This window comes from Hylobates moloch, unplaced genomic scaffold, assembly GCF_009828535.3.
Source record: "Hylobates moloch isolate HMO894 unplaced genomic scaffold, HMol_V3 SCAFFOLD_7, whole genome shotgun sequence".
Classification (NCBI taxonomy): domain Eukaryota; kingdom Metazoa; phylum Chordata; class Mammalia; order Primates; family Hylobatidae; genus Hylobates; species Hylobates moloch.
Window position 1 is genome coordinate 133520504 of NW_026652282.1, and position 23120 is coordinate 133543623.

The 23120-nt window shown below is 42.3% G+C and overlaps 1 protein-coding gene across 2 annotated transcripts in view; it reads left to right on the forward strand.

The window, feature by feature from the left end:
- The first annotated feature begins 1943 nt into the window (after window positions 1-1943).
- GAB3 (GRB2 associated binding protein 3) overlaps window positions 1944-23120 on the forward strand; it is a 69748-nt gene continuing 48571 nt past the window's right edge. For both annotated transcript variants that reach the window (XM_032757845.2, XM_032757846.2), the window contains exon 1: window positions 1944-2015. In XM_032757845.2, coding sequence (XP_032613736.1) covers window positions 1944-2015 — 72 coding nt within the window. The remainder of the gene's footprint in view (window positions 2016-23120) is intronic.

Genomic DNA, 23120 nt, shown 5'->3' on the forward strand with positions numbered 1-23120 from the left:
AAGTCCCAGTAGGAGAAACACACAGCAAACCCCTAGAGTTTTGAAGTAAACCATGCCCTCTACCACAAAAGAAGTATTTTCCATTTGACCAACAGCTTCCAGCTTGCCCCTGGGCTGTGGCAAAGTCTGAATGCTTGACCATGGGGCCCCAAAGAACCATGTAACTTCAGCTGCCCCTGATAAGTTTGGTGCTATTTCGTCCTCTATTGGAAGTGGAATATTTGAGACCAGACTCAAGCAGGTCTGAAAGGTACAGGAAAGTTGCTTGAGCAGGTGGCTCACATCTCTGTGGCCCCTGCTGCTGCATGATCACCATTCCCTGGACTCACACCCAGAATGTCGTAGGGAGTTCCTCATGACCAGGTCTATTGGTCAAGGTTTCAAAAGGAAGCAAATAGTAGACTCAAGGGGTTGAAATGAGGAAAGTATAATTAAGGGTTTTTTTTTTTTTTTTAACAGAGATGTAAGCAAGACTTAGAGAATTAGCAATGCATAGTGGGGCTCTTAGGGACTGGCAACAGTTGATATGGCCACAGCCACTGCTAAGTGCTCAAACTGCCCACAGGCAGAGACAAACAATGAACCCCTAATAGCATTGCATTCCCTGGGGGAACCAGACAGCCACCTGGACTGCCATCTGGAAGGGGCAGCAATTTTTTCTCACTCGAGCAGGTATTAATTTTGTACATGGATTCGCTTTTTTAAAATTCACATTTCTGCTGGCACTCCCGCCCATTGACTTACTGAGCCCATTATTCACACTGACATTATCTCACACAAGAAAATCATTATAAGCCAGTGTGCCCGTGCTGATGGACTCCACTAGTGTTACCATGTTAGCTCATCACCCTGAAGCACCTGGCCTGATAGGATGGTAGGTTGGTCATTCTGTTGAAGATGCTAGTAAACGTCACACAGATGATACCCACAAAAAGCAGAGAGTGGTGCTTAAGTGGATGGGCTCTTGACACAGCTCTGGCTGCCTATGGATGATTTTCTAGTTGTGTGGCTCTCGACAAGTGACACTGTCATCCTGTTTTTCGTTTTAGTAACCTGCAAAATTGAGATAATAGTAAGAGCCCTTTGACAGGGTGTTTGTGTGGATTCAATGAGATAACGCCTGTAAAGTGCTTAGCACAATCGCTGGCATGGTGTTAGCTTGGCAGTAAGGAAGGTCACAAGTGTTAGGTGCTCATGATTGTTATTTTTATTTAGCGTGGTCAGCACACTAGTTGGCACAGTCAACTTTAGATCCATCTTTTAAAACCTTCCAGTCAAAGAGATTGCAAACAGCACTACCTTTTGAGTTTGGGTCATTTGGGTTCATTAAGGCATTTAGACCGTTTAGCCGGCAAAGCTTATCACTGAATACAACGATCTTTGGGGGAGGGACGTAGAAAACACAGTACTCTGCAAACAATCAAGTGGAATAGGGAAGTCCAAGAGGAGTCTTGGCTTTTGTTTCTCCGTGCACTATGCACATGGCAGATGCGGGTGGTACTTGGGTTTCGGCTCCAGGGTCCCTGAGGCCCAGGGACCAGCCCGTTTGGCGTGGCTGATTGGGGATGGGGCATGAGGGCAACAGATTCCAGGCTGTACTCCCATTAGGTCGAAGGGCTCCTTCCGAGCGCTTTCTCGTGACCCTGGGTGAGAGTGGCAGGCGCCCTGCTGCGTAGGCTCCCCCGGGCACAGCCGCTGGCGGCGCTGCAGTTGCTCGAAGGGGCTTCCCAGGCTTCGCTGCTTGCTTTTCCCGCCGTCTTAGGTTGCGGGCGGCGTCGGTTCCCTCCCCGGGGGGCGCAGCGGCCGGAGGCGGGGGTCGCAGCGGCCGCTCGGGGCGGCGCTGGGCGGGCGGGCGCTGGGCCCGCCCCGCCGGCATCCTTGGCCCGACTTCCTTCTGCCGCGGGCGGCTGGCCCAGCTGGAGGAAGCGGCGGTGGCGGCCACGATGAGTGCGGGCGACGCAGTGTGCACCGGCTGGCTCGTTAAGTCGCCCCCCGAGAGGAAGCTACAGCGCTACGTGAGTAGGGGCGCCGCCACCCGCCCGGCCTTCGCGTCCCGGGGCACCCGCCCGCCGGGCGGCCGCGCGGTGGCCGCGGGGAGCCGCTGGGCTCTGGGCGCGCCAGGCGCAGCGGCTCCCAGCGCCCGGGACTGCGGGCGAGGCCGATGGACGGAAAGCGAAATCGCACGTCGAGCCAGCTTCGCCGCTGTGCTAGGCAGCGGGCCGGAGACCAGGTGGCGCCTGCCCGCGGGGCTCAGGGACTCCACACCGCCGCTGACTCTAGCCGAGGGAGGCGGGTTGGGGCTGAAACCTCAGGCGCCAGTCTCCGTGCAGGAGCGGCCAGGGAGACATCTCGAAAGCGTGCCCCCTTCTTTGGCTGGGGGTGGCTCTGAGACCCATTGCCCCGCGAAGGAGACGCGGCAGGGGATAGTGAGACTGACAGCAGGAGGGGAATTGCCTGCATTCCCCCTGGACCGTAAGGAGTAAGGAGTGCTGCTCTTGTAGCTGTCATCGGACACTGCTGTCTGGAACCCTACACAGTGTAACTCGTTTCTCATCGTGTAACTCGTTTCAGCTTCTTCTTAATGCTGACACCGCGCTTTTATAGTGCCAGCTGGACAATTGACTTTTACTAGTATGAAATTAGGAATACTTGGAAGAGCGTGTATCTTCCTACATATTCCATTACCGTTTTAAGATGTACTATCGACACCTCAAACGTTCATTATCTCTATCAGCGTCCTCACGATAAGATCTTTAAAAACATTCTGCTTAAAGACCTGATTGCTACTCAGTGTTTTTCAGCCATTAGGAAGAACCACTTCAGTCCCCAGGGAGTTGCATATAAATAGATATTAGGACTTCTTGCTTTTTTTAGGCTGGGAGTAGCTGGATGGGTTCATCTTGTTCTTAATTCCTAATTTATCTGCAATTTCACTGCACGGTGGTAGGAACAAACTCGCACGTGTCTGCGCTCATCCAAAGCAGCCCACCCCAAATGTGGTTCAGCCTTGTGCTCTTGTCTATACGATGCTCTCAAACTGCTGTCCTCTTTTGGCCAAATTTCACAACTGTTTTTGTTCCCACATAGATGAGGCACATATTGTGTGGAAGTTCAAGAGGTGGGATTATATAAAGACTTTAATAATGTATGAATACTTCCAGAATGTGTGGCAGGAGATTTTCCTGAACACAGAGTTGCTCAAGCCCCCTTTCCCCATTCACCCCGGGCTAGACAGCGTTTGTTTCTCTCTTAGGGGTCTTTGAAAAGATTTTTGTTGTTTGTTCTGCAGAACAGAACTTTAGAGGAACGTTGTTCTATTTAGCATGTGAATATCAGGAGTGCATAAATACTGAGATTTCTGTAAGTGCCAGTGTGTCCCTACATCATTTGCTTTTGAGTCCAGGAGTCCATAAGCACAGGGTCCAATATCTCTTGGCCTCTGCATTATCCAGCTGCTTCCTTAACTGTGAAGCTACTCAGAGGAGGCAAGAGAAGAAAACCTGCTCCCATCACCTGTGGTGCTTGCAGTGTTGACTCAGGATGGGTTTCCTTGTTGTCCTTTGGAATGACAGACATTTTAAAGGTTCACTATACAGTTTCAGTAGATGATACAGAAAGATGCCCCTGGAGGGCAAAGATTATAGAATATTTCATTTCCCAGTCTTTTTTTGTATCTTAAGCAGACTGGCTTAGGGAAGTTTATTAGTATTTCATCAACTTTGGGAAGGCATGAGTGTGTGTGCCTATTATCACATGTGGTTCATTCCTTTAGGGAATGTGGCAAGAGTGGACACTGCGCAGCTTAGAGTTATGTGGGGCGTGTGATGATGGGGCAGTGACTAGACTTAAGACACAAGAGTACCTAGGTGTCATCTTACCAACACTCCAAGACATAAACCTTGATGTTTGAGAACTCTCTCTAAGAAAGATCATAGATAGTCAATGCTTTTTTTGCTGGCAGGCATCTGTCCCTGGAACACAGCACAGAAAGAATTCTTTTTCCTCTCATAGCTAAATTCTGCAGGAATCCTTTTGACCACTAGATGGTGATCATGTGTCACTTCGACGGGGCCTGGACAGGGCTGTTACAGCTGCTTAAATTCAATTCCTGTCACTCCCTCCCGTTAACGGAGCGCTAACTCCGAACTAGGCCCTGTGTTACAGGCTGGGAAGACAGAAAAAAAAAGACTTGATTCCAATTTATAGTTTAACATTTATAATAATAACATAGCAAAACTAGTTATTGGCACAACCAGGACAGTAACTCAGTTATTCGTGCCGCCAGGCCAGCAAGCAGCACTCCATCAATGTTTGCTGTTACAAATGGAAGCTCAGGCAGTTTTTAGGCAAACCTTTCAGTCCAAAGTAGGCTTGTACTTCATCCACTTGAATCCATCAGTGAAGACAATCAGAAAGTTATTTTTTATCATTGGTCTTTTAAAAGATAGTTATTTTCATTTGTATTTTTTGTTTCACAAGAAATATATTGTTATGTTAATAAATAGAATGAAAAGTGAAGACCCCCTTTAAATTTCCCCTACCCCCCTACCTTCCCTTTGCTCCCCTCCTTATTCCACTCCCCAACCCAGGCGTAACAACTGTGAGCAGTTTAGTGAGTACCATTCTACAAAATTTTTCAGAAAATATATAATTTTCTTTTTGCACAACTGGGATTGTCCTGCAATTTGCTTTGTTCACAAAAATTCTGGACATCTTTCCAGGTTAGTACATATAGATTTACTTCATTCTTTAAAGCATTGTCAAATATTCATTGTGATACATATAATATAACAATTTCTCTATTGGTGAACATTTGGCTTGCATCTATTTTTATCAATTTTAAAGAATCCTATAAGAACAGTGATAATAAAGCTATAATAGTTCACTTTTATTGAATGTTTATATGTGCCAGGCACTACACTAAGAACTTGTATTAACTCATTTAGTTTTCAAAACAATGCCAAGAGCCAGGCACTGTTTTTGTCCCTGGATATAGGTTCTCTGGATATAGGTTCTTTGTTGCATATTTAATTTGCAAATATTTTCTAGCAGCCCATAGTTTTTGTCTTTTCATTCTCTTTTGAAGAACTAAAATTTAAAAATTTTAATGAAATTCCCAATACAATTTTTCTTTTATGAATCATGGATTTAATGTCAAATCTAACAACTCTTCATCTAGCCTAAGATCCTGAAGATTTTCTTCTGTTTTTTCTGTAAGTTTTTTTTTTTCTTTTTGAGACAAGGTCTCACTTTGTCACCCAGGCTGGAGTGCAGTGGCATGGTCATGGCTCACTGCAGCCTTGACCTCTTGGGCTCAAGTGATCCTCCCACCTCAGTCTGCTGAGTAGCTGGCACTATAGCTGCTCCCCACCGTGCACTGCTAATTGTTGTATTTTTTGTAGAGAGGACAGGATTTCTCCATGTTGCCCACAGGCTGGTCTCCAACTCTTGGCCTCAAGTGATCCTTCCACCTTGGCCTTCTAAAGTGCTGGGATTACAGGCGTGAGCCAATGCACCTGGCCTCTGAAAGTTTTATATTTTTACGTTTTATATTTAGATCTATGATCCATTTTGAGTAAATTTTATAAAAGCTGTGAGGTTTGTATCATGGTTTCTTTTCTTGCATACCGATTTCATTTGTTCCAGTACTATTTATTGAGTAGACTGCCTTTATTCCCTTGATTTACTTTTGAAACATCATCAAAAATCAATTTACCTGAAGGGCACAGTGGCTCACGCCTATAATCCCAGCACTTTGGGAGGCTGAGGCTGGAGGATCACCTGAGGTCAGGAGTTCAAGACCAGCCTGGCCAACATGGTGAAACTCTGTCTTTACTAAAAATTTAAAAAAAAATTAGCCAGGCGTGGTGGTGGGCGCCTGTAATCCCAGCTACTTCGGAGGCTGAGGCAGGAGAATTGCTTGAAACCCGGAGGTGGAGGTTGCAGTGAGCTGAGATCACACCATTGCACTCCAGCCTGGACGACAAGAGCAAAACTATCTCAAAAAAAAAAATCCATTTACCATATCCATGTAGATCTATTTCTGGATTCTCTAGTCTGTTCCATTGATCTATTTGTTCTATGCCAATAACATGCTGTTTAATGACGAATGACTGTAGCTTTACAATAATTCTTGAAATCAGGTTATTTTAGCCCTCAAACTTTTTCTTTCTCAGAGTTGTTTTGGCTATTTTAGGTCCTTTGTTTTTCTATAACAATTTTAGAATTGGTTTGTCAATTGATTTCACCGACCTCATATCCCATAGCCTTGCTAAACTCACTTATTAGTTCTAATAGCCTTGTCTGTAGTTGCAACCCGCAATACCATAAATGTTGCATAGAAATGACGAGAGCAGACATCCTTGACTTTTTCTTGATTTTAGAGGGAAAGCATTCCATTTTTCACCTTTTAAGTATGTTAGCTGTAGGCTTTTTGTAGGCACCTTTTACCAAATTGAGGAAGTTCCCCCATATTGCTAGTTTGCTGAGGCTTCTTCTCATGAGTTGGATTTTGTTGCGTTTCCTGCATCTATAAAAATGATGATATGTTTTTTACTTTTTAGTCTGTTACTATGGTGAATTACGCTGCTTGATTTTGAATGTTGAACCAACCTCGAACTTCTGGGATAAACTTCAGTTCGTTGTAACATATTATTCTTTTCATGTATTTCTGGATTTGCTTTGCTGATAGTTTGGCTGAAGATATTTCTGTCTCTGTCCATGAGGGATATTGGTCTGCAGTTTTCCTTTTTTATACTATCTTTGGTTTTGATATTAGCATAATGCTGGCATCATAAAATGAAATCAGAAGTTCTCCCTCCTCTTGTATTTTCTGAAAGATGTTATGTAGAATTGGTATTCCTTCTTCCTTAAATGTTTGGTAGAACTCACCATTGAAAACATCTGGGCCTATACTTTTCTTTTTGGGAAGGCTATCAACTACAAATTTTCTTTCTTTCTTTTCTTTTCTTTTTTTTTTTTTTTTTTGAGATGGAGTTTCATTCTTGTCACCCAGGCTGAAGTGCAGTGGCACGATCTTGGCTCACTGCAGCCTCCACCTCCTGGGTTCAAGAGATTCTCCAGCTTCAGCCTCCTGGGTAGCTGGGATTACAGGTGCCCGCCACCATGCCTGGCTAATTTTTTTATTTTTAGTAGAGACAGGGTTTTGCCATGTTGGCCAGGCTGGTCTCGAACTCCTGACCTCAGGTGATCCACCTGCCTCAGCCTCCCAAAGTGCTGGGATTACAGGTGTGAGCCACTGGGCCCGGCCAAATTTTATTTCTTTAATAGATATAGGGCTATTTGGGTTATCCATATCTTCTTGAATGAGTGTAGTTAGTGTCTTTCAAGGCTTTTCTCTATTTTGTCTAAGTTCTTGAATTTGTTGGCAGAAAGTTGCTCATTATGTTCCCTTATTATCCTTTAAATGCCTGTATGATTTGTAGTGATGCCTCAGTTTTCATTTATTACATTAGTTTTTAGGAACCATCCTTTGGTTTCATTTATTTTCTCTACTTTCTCCCTGCTTTCAATTTCATTAATTTATGCTCTTATCTTTATTATTTTCCTCCTTTTGATTGCATTGGGTTTAATTTAATCACTTCTTTATCTAGTTCCTTAGGGAGGAAACTTAAATTACTGATTTGAGACCTTTCTTATTTTCTAATATAAGCACTTAATGCTACAATCTTCCTTTTTTTTTTTTTTTTTTTGAGACAGAGTATCACTCTGTCGCCAGGCTGGAGTGGAGTGGCATGATCTCGGCTCACCGCAAGCTCCGCCTCCTGGGTCCACGCCATTCTCCTGCCTCAGCCTCCCGAGTAGCTGGGGCTACAGGCATGCACCACCACACCCGGCTAATTTTTGTATTTTTAGTAGAGATGGGGTTTCATCATGTTGTCCAGGATGATCTCGATCTCTTGACCTCGTGATCCGCCTGTCTCGGCCTCCCAAAGTGCTGGGATTACAGGCATGAGCCACCGCACCCAGCCTCTTACCTTGTTTTAATTGGCATATTTAGTTCATTCATATAAAGTATGATCATTGAAACGTTTATATTAAAATACGCCATCTTGCTAGCTGTTTTTCGTTTGTTCTACTTGTTCTTTGTTTCTTTTCTCCTCTGTTTCTGCCTTCTCTTGGGCTAATTGAGCCTTTTTTATTATTCCATTTTATCTCCATTATTAACTTACATTTCATAACTTCATATTTTTGCAGTTGCCCTAGAGTGTAAATTATACATCTTTAATTAGTTGCAGACTTCCTTTAAATAATATCATTATAATATTAGTAGTATAAGGACATTGGAATAGTATATTCCCAATTCCATTCGTATATTCTTTGTGCTGTTGTCATGCATTTTACTTTTACATGTGCTATAAACATATGATACACTACTACTAATTTTGCTTTAGACAACCAGTTATCTTTTCAGTCAATTAAAACAAAGAGAAAAAACTAAACTTTTATTTTTCTTTTATTTATTCCATTTCCATCACTCTTCATTTCTTTATGTAGGTTCAAGTTTCTGTCTGCTGTCATATTCCTTCTGCCTGAAGAACTTCCTTCAGCATTTCATGTAGTTTAGGTCTGCTGGCAATGAATTCTCTGTTTTGTTTGTCTGAGAAGGCCTATTTCTCCCTCATTTTAAAACATATTTTCACTGGGCATAGAATTATGGGTTGACAGTTTAAAAATTTTGTTTCGTTTTGTTTTTCTTTTCAGCACCTTAAAGATGTCACTTTATCAATCAGGAAAACTGTTAGAACACTTAGTTCTTGAGCTAACACATTAAATCTAGAATCTCTGGTAAGCACACACAGATATTAATACGTTTAGCTCGATCCAATATTATATTCTGGCTTAACATCCTGGGAACCCATTTACACAGATTTCAGTGGTTTTTAAAGACAGCTTTATTGAGGTATGTGTGTGTGTGTGTATACATATATATGTACATACACTATAGAATTCACCCATCATAAGTGTACAGTTGGTTGACTTTGAGTAAATTTATACAGTTATGCAACCATCACTGTGGTCTAGTTTTAGACCATTTCTATGCCCATGAAAAATTCCCTCAGCCTATTTGCAGTCACTCCTCACTCCTATCTCTAGCCCCAGGCAGCAACTGACCTGCTTTCTGTCTCTATAGATTTGCCTTTTCTGGAAATTTCATATAAGTGGAATAATAGACTATGTGGTCCTTTTATTTCTGGCTTCTTTCCCTTAGCATTGACCCCACAGCAGCCAGTTTACTTTCTGAAATTCATTTAAAGTAGAAGCTGCAGCCATTGATATGAGATCTTTCTTATTTTCTAACACAGATGGTTCCTGACTTATGATGGTTTGACTTATGACTTTTTTTGCTTTACGATGGTATGAAAGCAACACTGATTAGTAGAAACTATACTTCAAATTTTGAATTTTGATTCAAAATTCTTTATAACTATTATAAAATAGGCTTTGTGTGAGATGATTTTGCCCAACTGTAGGCTAATGTAAGTATTCTGAGCACATGTAAGGTAGGCTAGGCTAAGCTATGAAGTTCGGTAGGTTAGGTGTATTAAACGCATTTTTGACTTAGGGTATATTCAACTTATGATGGGTTTCTTGGGATGTAACTCCACTGTAAGTTGAGGATCAACTGTGTAGACATTTAGTGCTACAAATTTCCCCCTTGGCACTGCTTTAATAGCATTCCACAAATTCTGGTGATATGTTGTATTTTTGGTTCTATTCACTTCAAGATATCTTCTAATTTCCCTTGTAGTTTTTTTCTGTGACCTACAGGTTATTTAGAAATGTATTGTGTAATTTCCAAATATTTGGGAATTACCTGGATGTCTGTTTTTTACTTCTAATTTCAATTTGTGCTTGGTTGAACCTATGGTTTATGGAACCCACGAGATGTGGTTTGGCTCTGTGTCTCCACCCAAATCTCACCTTGAATTGTAATCCCCATAATCCCCACATGTCAAGGGCAGCACCAAGTAGAGGTAATTGATAATCAGATTATGGGGGCGGTTTCCCCCATGCTTCTCATGCTATTGGGTGAATCTCACAAGATCTGATGGTTTTATAAGGGTCTGGCATTTCCCCTGCTTGCACTCACTTCATCCTGCTGCCCTGTGAAGAGGGTACCTGTTTCTCCTTTGCCTTCTGCCATGATTGTACATTTCCTGAGGCCTCCCCAGCAACGTGGAACTGTGAGTCAGTTAAACCTTTTCCTTTTTTCTTTTTCTTTTTCTTTTCTTTTTTTTTTTTTTTTTTTTTGAGACGGAGTCTCACTCTGTCACCCAGGCTAGAGTGCAGTGACGTGACCTCGGCTCACAGCAACCTCCACCTCCCGGGTTCAAACAATTCTCCTGCCTCAGCCTCCTGAGTAGCTGGGATTACAGGCGCCCACCACCACGCCCGGCTGATTTTTGTATTTTTAGCAGAGATGGGGTTTCACCATGTTGGCTAGGCTGGTCTTGAACTCCTGACCTAGTGATCCACCCACCTGGGCCTCCCAAAATGCTGGGATTACAGGTGTGAGCCACCACGCCCAGCCCAACCTTTTTCCTTTATAAATTACCCAGTCTTGGGTATGTCTTCATGGCAGTGTGAGAATGGACTAATACACCACATATATTAGTCTGTTTTCACACTGCTAATACTGACATACCAGAGACTGGGCAATTTACAAAAGAAAGAGGTTTAATGGGCTCAAAGTTCCACGTGGCAGTGGAGGCTTCACAATCATGGTGGAAGGTGAAAGGCACGTCTCACATGGCAGCAGACAAGAGAAAGAACTTGTGCAGGGGAACTCCCCTTTATAAAACCATCAGATCTTGTGAGACTTATTTGCTATCATGAAAATAGCATGGGAAAGACCCACCTCCATGATTCAATTATCTCCCACTGGTCCCTCCCACAACATGTGGGAATTATAGGAGCTACAATTCAAGATGAGGTTTGCATGGAGACACAGCCAAACCATATCTCCGTGGATGCATTCTCTAGTACGTAGAGGCCAGGGATGCTGCTAAATATTCTGCAATGCACAGGACAGTCCTCCACCACCATGAATTTGGCCCAAATGGGTCCAAGTGGTGCCAAGAGGGAGAAATTCTGTTCCAGATTGAACAGTGAATTCCTTCAGCTTAAATGAGAATTCTGTTGATAGATATCCACTTTAATTCTTTCCTGTTATGGTGAAGAGGAAGGCCAGGGACCTGGGTTGGCTATACAGGTGGCTTGTTTTCTGGGTCGTGGGCTACCTCAGCAACTGGAAGTCTCTGTACTTAGGATCACCACTAAGGGAGGGATCTCCTCCATGAGTCCTGTATACCATGGGAAGGGATTGTCATCCCTCTTTGGAAGTCAGATCACTTGGGTGCCTTGTGACCTCCACTCTCTGATGGGCTCAAGAAAATGAAGATTTTGTGTTTTGTCCAGCTTTTCTCATCATAGTGGGAAGGATGTTCTTTGGATCTTTTTACATTCCTAGAAGTGGAGACCCCTTATATTTCTTTTCTGAGACAAGTTTCTTGATTTTCTTTTCAGATATATTCCATGCATATACAAGCACATATACTTCCCCATTTTTTGCACAAATGGTAGCACACTATACTCACTATTTTGTAATCTCCTTTCTTAGTAATGTATTTTGGAGATTGGTCCATATCAGTCCATAACAGCTTCATAATATTTCACTATGTGGAGATACTATGATAGAACTTCTCTTGTTTCCAGTCTCATGCTGCTGTAAACAATACTGTGGTGAATAGCTTTGTACATTGGTCTTTGTGGTTATGTGCAATTATGCTTGTAAAAAAAACTCTTAGAAGTTGAATTGCTGAGTCGAAGCGCATGTAAACGTATAATGCCAATTTTTACTCTCAGCAACAGAGTATGAAAGTGCTTGTCCTCCTGCACCCACTCAAATATAGTGTACTGTTAAATGTTTTTATCTTTGAAAAATCAATAGATGATAAATGGCATCTTGTTTTAATTAAATTTCTTTGTGAGTGAGTTTGAACATCTCTTCAAGTATAAAAGCCATTTATATTTCTGTTTCTAGAAAATTATCTTAAATGTAACCTAAATCTTAAATTCTTCGTTGGGTCTGTTTTGGGGCAGTTTTGTTGATCTTCCTGTCAATTCTTCTACTTTTGCCTTAGTTTTAAAAATTGCTATCAAATAGGTAATGCAGTCTTGTTTCAAAAATTAAAAAATATATTTTAAATGTTTGATGAAAACTTCTTCCACCTCTGTCTTCATCCACCCTATTTACCCTTACCCCCAAATAACCATTTTTTAATTTTTTTCTTTAATATTTTCAGTATTTCTTTATATGAACACAAGGAAATACATATACAGCTTCTTATTCCTCCTTTTCTTACACAAAAGATACACAATGTTCTGTACATTAGTCTGTTCATTTAAAAATTTATCCTAGAATTGTCTCCATGTCAGTGGCCAGAGTTCATCTTTTTTCTTTTATTGATACCATATATATATATATATATACACTTTTTTTTTTAAGACAGAATTTCACTTTTGTTGCCCAGGTTGGAGTGCAATGGCACGATCTCGGCTCACCACAACCTCCACCTCCCAGGTTCAAGCAATTCTCCTGCCTCAGCCTCCCGAGTAGCTGGGATTACAGGCATGCGCCACCATGCCTGGCTAATTTTGTATTTTTGGTAGAGACAGGGTTTCTCCATGTTGGTCAGGCTGGTTTCAAACTCCTGACCTCAGGTGATCCGTCTGCCTCAGCCTCCCAAAGTGCTGGAATTACAGGTGTGAGTCACTGTGCCTGGCCATATTTTATATATTTATGGTTTACATATGTTTGCTACATGCATAGAGTGTATAATGATCAAGTCATGCTGTTTGGAGTATTCATCACCTTAAGTATTTTTCATTTCTATGTGTTGGTATCCATTCAAGTCCTCTTTTGTAGTTACTTTGAAATATGCAGTACCTTGTTGCTAAGTATAGTCACCCTACTCTGCTATTAAGTATTAAAACTTCTTCCTTCTATGTAACTTTACATTTGTACCCATTAACCAACCTCTTCATTCACCCCCCACCCTTCCCAGTCTGTGGTATCTATTGTTCTATTCTCTGTTTCCATAGCATCAAGTTTTGTAGTCCCCATATATGATTGAGACCATGTGAAATTTGTCTTTCTGTGCCTGGCTCATTTCACTTAATATAATAACCTCCAGTTCCATCCGTGTTGCTGTGAATGACAGGATTTCATTCTTTTTTATGGCTGAATTGTATTCCATTGTGTGTATATACCACATTTTCTTTTTCCATTCATCCATTAATGGACACTTAGGTTGATTCTGAAGCTTGGCTATTGTGAATAGTGCTGCAATACACATGGATGACATGAGTATACTTTAAGTGTGGTGTAAATATGTAAAAACAGCTTCTGTTAATGAGTTTCAGGGCATGGTACTGAGAAGCTTTGTTTTTTTAAAATCATGTATCTTTAATAAAAACTTTAATTTTTGACACTGGGCTCCCACTCCCCCCTCCCCCAAAACCTTATCTTTCAGGTAACTAGATGATGATTTAATTAGGCAGATAAAAAATACTGTTGTGGGATCTGCAGAAGCAATCTTGAGGTTAAACTGTCAGGAAAGACGATCAGAATCTGTACCTTCATTGTAAGGGAGACCGGAAAAGAAAGGATCCGTCATTTCTTGCTTCTATAACTGGAGTTGGTCTCTTCTCTCCCAGTAACTTATAAGGTTGGGAATTCCCCAAATATAGAAAAAGGTGCAGATGCTGGGTGGCCAAAACAACTGACAATGTTACTCCAGATTGCCACTTAGATTCTGGAAGTCAGGTTGATTGGGATGGTATTTGAAGATGTCCTTTGAAAAAAAATCTTTCCTAGGCAAGGCGACTTATTCCAGGGTATTAATGTGAATGCAGCAGAAGGGAAAATATGAGAATATTTTAGATAAATAATCAATGGGAAATGTTGATTGCTTAATTATAAGGTATGTGAGAGAGGGCGTAATTAAAGATTTTGAACTTGACAGGAGTAGGGATGAGAGGAAGGGTGATTAGCCAAGATGAATTACAGCAACTCCAATGCTGGCCACATTTTTGCCAGCCATTTGTTATCTGGACACTTCCAATGATAGGGAACCGGTTACATAATATGCTGCCCACATAATCGTGTGATAGTTCTGATTGCAAGAAATTGGTCTTGGTGTTACCTCCTTAGAATATACGGAACACCTCTAATTCTTTTTCAATTTGAGAGCCCTGCAAATATCCAATCTAAATGTTGCCAGTTTACTCAGTCATTCCTTAGGATAGAACAGAGTTCTGAGTTCCCTCACTGTCCTGTATATTTCCTCTGAACTGGCACCAGAACTAAATAAACTCCTCCAGGACCATCATTGCTCATCTGGACATCGTGCTTCTGAGAAAGCAGCTGAAGATTCCATTAGCTTTGTTCTGGCAGCCACGCCACACCGTTGACTCACACTGAGCTTCCTGTCAAACGGACTTAGTTTTCCTCTGTGTTTCAGCTAAGCTGTCTTTTCTCCAGTCTGGTCTTGTGCTATTGGTGTTTTGCTTAAGCCCAGGAACAGGACCTACATTATTACTGTTGAATTTCATTTTTTATTTATTTATTTTTGTAATTGATTCTTTTTTATTTTTTTGAAACAAGATCTCATTCTGTTGCCCAGGCTGGAGTGCAGTGGTGAAATCTCAGCTCACTGCAACCTCCACCTCCCAGGTTCAAGCAGTTCTCCTGCCTCAGCCTCCTGAAAAGCTGGGATTACAGGCGCCTGCCACCATGCCCGGCTAATTTTTGTATTTTTAGCAGAGACAGGGCTTCACCATGTTGCCCAGGCTCGAACTCCTGACCTCAGGTCATCCTCCTGCCTCGGCCTCCCAAAGTGCTGGGATTACACTGCGCCTGGCCTGTAATTGATTTTTTACGCCACATCTTTTTGGACACTGACTGTGTCATACAAACACTGTGAGCAGGAGCATAGGAGAAAAGACCCAGTTTGGGGGCAAGTCAGTGAGACTGGTACATTCAGGCTGGCACATACCGAGTTTGAAGTAACCATGGGTAAATTTGTCTAGAGCCGAGGGGAGGTACCCGGGCTCCAGATGGAGTTTTGGTGGTTACTGGGGTATAGGAAGTCGTTAAAGTTATGGGGGTGGATGAGATTATCCAAGGAGGGTGTGATGAGTAAGAAGGAAAAGGACCTAGGGCAGAATTTTGGGAGATGCCGCAGTTAGAGAGTAGGAGGAAAAGTGTCAGCCAAACTGAGAAGAGATCAGAGGAGAGACCATTAGAGGCGATGGATAACCCTCAATACCTTGCAGTGGTAATGCCAGTCACCCGTCTTTCCTCCCAGGGCTCTGACTGATAGGGCACAGAGAAGGAATGGACAAGGGGCACAAGATAAGGAAGATGGATGCAAAACAGCTGTTTTATCACTGAAAAAGCTGAATTGGAGAAAGCTACTTGGGCCTGAAGTCTAAGTGGGGCTTCCGAGTCTTTCTGGTGAAGCGGATTCCCAATATTAATGGTTTAGGAAGAAATGGGTAGCAAGGACAGCAAGAAGTGTGGCAGTGGAAGAGAAAGGAGATGAGATGGTAGTTAAAAGTGAAAGAAACAAATGGGAGGAAAGTATTTATTCATTTGCAGTGTCAACCAGAAAACCAGTGACCCAGGCTACCAGACCCAGGCCTAATAAAGAAAGAAATACAACCAAGTGATGAGATGCACTCAAAGTCAACAATTTTCCGAAGGGCTAACTACATCTTAGGGCCTGAGGTGTGTGTTTTAGATGAGTTCTGCCAATAGGTATTTGTGAGACTGAAGATAAAGTGCACAGGTTAGAAGTCTTAATAGGAAAAACCCCTGGACGGGTTCCTCCACAGGCCAAATGCTTTGGGACAAGCTCTCTAAATGGCAGAGAGGTCACTCAGGTCCAACCCTGGCTTATTCTCCCTGCCCTTGCATTTGATGAGTACCTGAAACCTTTATCATGAATCGGATACAAGACTTTCAGGAGAATAACCACTCTTAGCACCAAAATACGTACACACCACAGAAAAGCAGAAAGAAAACTTCAAGTCTAGCATTTTACTCTTTGTAAATTGGAAGATGGCAGTATGTGGATCCACTTGGCTCTAGATGATAACAGTCAGCACTCAAATATGTTGTTATTTTCTGAGAGAATAATATAATGAGCCCTTCCTAGGTGGTATTATTGTACTTCCATTAGGAGGAAAATCGTATCTGGTTGTCTCCCTTTTTGTGATTGTAGCAGCCACTGATGCTTAATGCTTAAATTGATTAATTCATTAAGGATTACAAATGGTGAGATTCTATTTCTCATTCGCTCCCAATCAAGTGTTTACTCCACCACTCCATCAAAACTGCTCTTGTCAAGGTTGACCAATGTCCTGCGTCATGGGGTTGTTGTGAGGATGAAGTGAGTTATATGTAATGCACTTCATAAGTAGCCAATAAAGGTGACCAATTCATATTGTATTACTAGTACTGCTAGTACTAGTACCACAGAAAAATACTGGAGGATGTGCTCCTCTCCCCCCACTTTGGGGGGCTTTCACTTCCAACAGCGGCAGCTCCTGTTTGAGAGATTGCTATCGGCCTACTAGAGACCATTTTGCTTGCATGTTACAGAGCTGAAGGTGTCTGGGAATGGCATACCCCACTCCTTAATCAGGGGAGGGGATGGACAATGTACAGCCTCTGAAGCAGGAACACGCCTGCAGCCCAGGGAGTAAGGAATGGAGCAGATGAGGTCAGAGTGGTGATGCTTTAGCCTTTGGCTTTTCATCTGGGTAAGGGAGGAAGACACCAGAGGGTTCTGAGAACAGAACTGACGTGGTTTGATGTGAATTGTAACAGGATCACTCTGGCAGCTGCCTGCAAGCTGTAGGGGCCAGGGCAGAAGCAGGGAGACCAGGTTGGGGGCTAGTGCAGTGATACAGGTGAGATGTGTGGAGAGGGGTATCTTCTAAAGGTAGAACCGGCAAGATTTTCTGATGGGTTGGTTATTCTATGCAAGAGAAAGAAAGGGGTCAGGAATTCCAGTGTCTTGGCCTGAGCACCTGGAAGGATCGAGTTGCCATGTACTGAGATGTGAAAGCGTGTGGAAGGAACAGGTTTAGTTAGGGAGACCTCAGCTACCCCCATGGGCTCCATTCTGGAAAGATGTCTTGTGAACAGTCTGCATTTAATTGTTTTGAAAATTTGCTTTTGGAATTATAGACTTTACTCTTCATTTCACTCCGACTTGTAAATGGGATGAAAGGAATGGAACTCAAATAATCATAGCACATGAGAGTGCCGAGATTGCCGAAATATAAGCGTAGACTGGGGTGGACGGGCTTATGTGTGTGGTTTGCTTATTCATACCATAATTTATTCAACCTTTTGATAGATGTTTAGTTTCTTTCTGATTTTTAGTCATTATGAAAAATGACATTAAGATACATTGCACATGTTTGAACATTTTTGCCAGGCTTATATACAAAGATGTGTCATTTAAAATTAGATATGGATATACAGTTTGGGGCCATTTCTGTTTCTTTTCCTGTGAAATATTGATTCATATATTTTGCCCATGTTTTTCTATTGGGTTGTTCATATTTATCTTAAGGTCTCATAGAAGCTCTTTTTGTGCTTTGTTTATTAGATACACATTTATGTGTAATTCAACATAAAAGATTAAAAGAAAACATAGGAAAATATTTTGATAATCTTGGAGTGGAGAAGGGCTTCCAGATCGCATAATAGGAGGTGAGCCCCCACTTCAGTCAGGCTGGATGTGCTCAAAGCATGCTGGGAAGCCTTGGCTGGGGTGGCTCCAGATCTGCTGTCTCTGTAGCTAAGGGCAAGCGTTAGAGTGGAAACAGCGATCAAAGTCAGTTTCCTTCCCTTGCAAAGCAGCCCCTCTGTTTACTTGTCTGTCTCCCTCCCTGAGCGCCTCGCTCAGCGCTGTCTCCCCAGGGCCTGCATCAAAGTCGGGGTTCCTTCCCTCGTGGGTTGTGCCCAGTGCCTGAAAACACAGTGTCTTCCTGCCAAGTAGAGCCTTGTAAGAACGTCCCACTGACCTGCAAAGTGTGTGGGCGAAAACCTTCCCATCCTCCCTCTTAGGCCCTGGACTTCCCTCTGTTACAACATTAGCATTCTGCACAGTGATTATTTGTTTGACTTACTCATATTTGTAGCCTTTCACTGGAGACTTTCTATCCAAGTAATTCAGCCTATTTTGCCTTCTTTGCACATAAGAACGTCACCATGCTCTAGACCAAGCTAAAAGGCAACAGCAGCAAAGTGACAGCTAGGCCCCCAAAGCTGCTTTTCTGTCCCCTCCTTTTCTTTAGTTATTTCACCACTAAGTCATGACTTCCTGTCGGAGGCTTCCAGTTCTGGCAGTATTTGGTTCCTATTTCACAAGAAGCCACTCTGTTACATTGTGGCTTTTAGTGCTAACAAGAAATCAGTGGTTTAGGGTCTTTGGCCAGGAGAACAGTGTAATTAGAAGTTAAACTGAGGTTTAAACAGTAATTTAACCCCACCCAAATTTTCACACCAAATGAGAATTCTAACATTGCCTTGCCAAAAAAAGGGCACACTCTTCGAAGTGTTAGCCCCTAAAATGTTAGACCGATCAACATTGTAAGTAAATATAAGAGATGAAAATTATTGTCAGATAATTACCTCCAGGACAGATAACTGACTCGGAAAGTCTTTAGATTTCAGATCGCCTGAGCTTTAAAGAACATATAACTCTCACGCTCTTGAAACTAGGCACAGAAAAAGATGCAAACGTCTTTGGTTCATTGTATGAGGTTAGTATGACCCTGATACCAAATTAGGTAAGGAGCTTACGGTACAAAAAAGAAAATTATAGATCAATCTCACTTAACACAGATATGAGAGACGAATTCCAGATGTGTTGTATTTAAATGTAAAGAAAACGAAATAATATAATTTCTAGAAGGGAAAATGTTATTGAATCTCAATCTGATCTTGAGGTTGGGAAAACCTTTCTAAACATGACAGCAGAGGAAAAACTATAAAGGAGGAGACAAGGATTTTTGCTACATGAAAACAAAACATATCTCTTTGCTCATTTATTTATTCAGTCAGTTCTCCAACAAATAATCTAGTGAGTGTCTCCTATATGCTGAACACTATTTTAGGTACCTCAAAAACAGTACCAACTTATAAGGCAAATGACAAAGTGTGAAAGTTTTTCACATCATACGAGGCAAGCAAAGAGTTCATATTCTTCACCTTTATGAGTAATCCTGATCAATGATTAGAAAAAGATCAGCATCACAGTTGGAAAATGGGCAACATACATGAACAGCAGTTCACAGACAGTTCACAGCAGTTCACAAAGGGACATGACACACAAAAAATAACATACATTGAATTGCAAATGAGACTGGTTGGTGTTGTTGTATCCAAGTGTGCCTATTGACATATTCTGGACCAATGCTCACTGATTCATTCAGCAAACATTTTCTGAACCCTAACTTGCACATGTGTTGTTGGGAGGAAAGAAAAGGCATTTGGGTCAACAGTGAAGAGGCCAAGAGTTTGTCTGGAGCTGTAAACAATAGAGGGTTCTTCCTTCTAGCAGATGTGCTTTGAGCCAAGCAAGTAATGAAACCAAGTTGAAATTGAGAGTGTTCTTTTCCTCTCCAAGTACCTGGGGATAAGTCAGCAGGCAGATGCCCTCTGGGGTCTTAACTTCTCCCACGCTGACACAGGAGCTTAAGTAAACACTGGTGCCCTGTGGTCTCTGATGGAGCAGCTTCTATTGGCTCAAGGTTATGTGCCGGCCAGGGGCTCGGACGTGGTTTTGGCAACTTCCTCCAGCCAGAGGAGTACGTAGAACTGATGAACCACCCTGAAAAAGTTCATTTGGGGCTGTAGCTGACTGCTGGATTTCCCACTGGCCCTGGGGTGCTGGGACCCCTTCTAGAACGGCTCACTCCTTCCCCTGTCATCTCTTTTCTTCCCTCTCACCCTTAGACTCACACACAACACTTAGGTGTTTCAAGCATTTCTACTTTTTAGGAATTCATATATGGTCAGAAAGCCTTCCCAGCTGCCAGTATTACGTAAGTGTCCACCTCTATTTTTTCAGTACTGTCAGTTTCTTTATTTCAATGTAAATGTTTAATCCAGGAAGAATTTATTTTTATTATATATAGAATGAGATAGCGATTCATTAATTAATTCAACAAGATTTACTGAGTCCCTGTTAGGCGCCAGGCACTGTTGGGACATTTGAGAAAGACTTTCTTCAGTATTAAACGTCAGATTATATTATGTCCAATAACACAAGATACAAGGTTTTCTGAATGCTTTCCAAATTCATGTATTTTAGGAAAAAAAAAATAGGAGGACCTCTTGCTAGACTATGAGCTCATTTTTACAAAATGATGTTGTATTTTTCTCCTCTCCTAGAGTTTTTAACCTGAATACACACTCTTCCACAATCCCAGTCATTCAGCTCATGCTTTTCTTCATGTAGAATGAGGTTCCTCTTTGACTCCTCACCCACTGCCCACTCTGCTGATGTGCTAAGCTCTTTGACCTACATAGCTCTAGTCAGCGGATAACAGCTTCTCGACATCACACGTAGTCTGTGATTAGGAACCAGACCGAAGCAGACAGTCTGATTTCATGGCCACCTCTGCTACATATTCGCTCTTGCCCGACTGCAACTTGCTCGACCTCTCTGTGCCTCAGAATGCCCTCAAAAGAGTGTTAATTCACATGGGGTCTATGTGAGTGTCAAATGATTTAATTTAATTTAAAGCATTTAGAATAATTCCTGGGATATACATGTTAGCTATTAATATTGCTACTGCATATTTTGAGGGATCTGCATTACTTCATGTTTGTCTGTGACTCTGGTACTGATATCTTCTCATTGTTAATGGACTCCTTAGAGAAAATCCCTGTGCACTCAGCTTGGGCCATGGGGAATGTCCCTAGGGAATGCCCGTGGGTGTGAGGGTAACATTTTTCATTACTTTTCTTGTGGGAAAAGATACATAACATAATATTGACCATTTTAACCATGTGTAAGGGGACAGTTCAGTGGCATTAACTACTGTACCTTCATAATGTTGTGTAACCATCACCACTAATTATACCTAACACTTTGGAGTTATTCTTAAGATTTTGCAAGTACCTCTGCTTAGAAGAGCCTCCCCTCAACCACAATGGTCTCACACAACTGGTGAGTTCAGCTGCGCCGTCACTTCCTCTATGTTGCACCTTCCTTGATTCTCCATCCAGACTTGATTTCCTCCACTGCACTTACTGTATCACAGAACTTACCAGAGTTTAAAATAACTTTATTCCTGAGTTGGTTTTGGCCCATTGTTTCAACCCGCAATTTTGCATCCTGACCCTGACCTAACATATTAGTGACCCTCCCAGGTTTGTAAACACTTGCAAATTTGATTAGCTGGTCTTAATGACCTCAAAGATTCTGCCGCACAAGAAATAATGAGAAACTAGCCAGGATATTCAGTGGCACTTTGGTTGACAATACATGAGGAAGGTCAAGTCCATGTCATGTAGTGTGGCTGTACTTGAACACAGCCCTCTTGGCATGCTTATCTTTGCTGAACATTTCTCCTCAGGATTCTTCCTTCCAAGGCCCGCCATACTGTAGAGATGCAGGACTTTTCTGCTTCTGTTGACAAGCTATGGAAGCAGATCCTGTGGGCCAGGCCATCTTCAGGACAATCACAGGAAGTTATTCCACGCCTTGGACAAGTCCCAACTCTATCTGGCAGGGAGCAGAAGGTTACAGGCCATCAGGCTGAAAGGTCACCAGCAATCCCAGGGCTAGTGGCATTGAGCCAGGATAGAGAGGAGAAGTGTGTAACCTGCTCCTGGAAACTCCCAACCTTTGTGGCCCCTCTTGAGTCAAGCTCAGCAGAAAATAGAAAATTAACCAGATTTCTGTTTCTTTAATGATGCTTACCTTTTGCAACACATAAACACCCCCAGCCTCGTGAGTGCGTTCAAGGTGTAGCTACTGGGCAGAGAACGGGAGATCAGCTTAGAGGAGCAGGTCTTGGGAAGTTACCAGAAATCTCTAAGTTGTTACCAAATGCTTTATTTCATTTCATGTTCTGGGACCACATCCAAGATTCCTGGGGGCCTTGCAAGTGGCAGTCAGTAATTGAGTTGTTAAATTTTCTAAACAGTAACTAGAATCTACTAAGTATATGTCAATAGCAACACAAGAACAAGAAAAACACGGCAGGGGAAAGTTGTCCTTAGTCAGAGGAACAGGGGTGAGGAAGGGTGTCAAAGGAAATGAAAAGTCAGTAAATCAGACAAGAGCAAGTCTTATTCCTCTTTCCTTCTTTTCCTCTGTGTCTTCTGGACTCCAAAGAATGTTTGCACATGAAGGGACAGAAATATCCAACTTTGCAATACAGAGCTAAATCAGAGGAAATAACTTTGACAGTTCCATGTGATAGAACAGTGCCCAAAGTGCTCTAGCACATGACTGTTTTCCTCCAGATACCCCCACAGCAAACTGCAGAGTGTGGCAGGAGCAACCAGCTTGAAAACTTGCCTGGTAAAGTTCTAAGCTATCTTGAAGGGTCATCAACCAACTTGAATGGGCACATACCCTCTCCTTACTGTGGCTCTGTTTTCTCTCTTCTTTAATTTCAAATAATTCGAAACAATGTTGTTGAACACTGAATAGGGGAGCCATGGGTTCAGATTCACTGTTACTCAGTGAGCAAGCCACTTCATCTGTCTGAGTACCAGTTTCTTTTTCTGGAAAATTAGGGTAGTAGCTGCCTTGACCACTGCACGAGATTAGGAATGTCAATTGATAAAAACTTGTAGGAGAAAGAAATGTCATCAGTGAAAGCTCATTTGCCCTTGTTCCATGAGGCCTTGATAGCATGTTACACAATTCTATTATCTGCTAATTGCAAACCAGAACCCTGTGATTCAGTCTGAATCCTTCCCTCTCCCTGGTGGCCCACATGCATTTGGTGACCCAGTCCTGTTAATTCTCCTTGCAACTTGTCTGCTACAG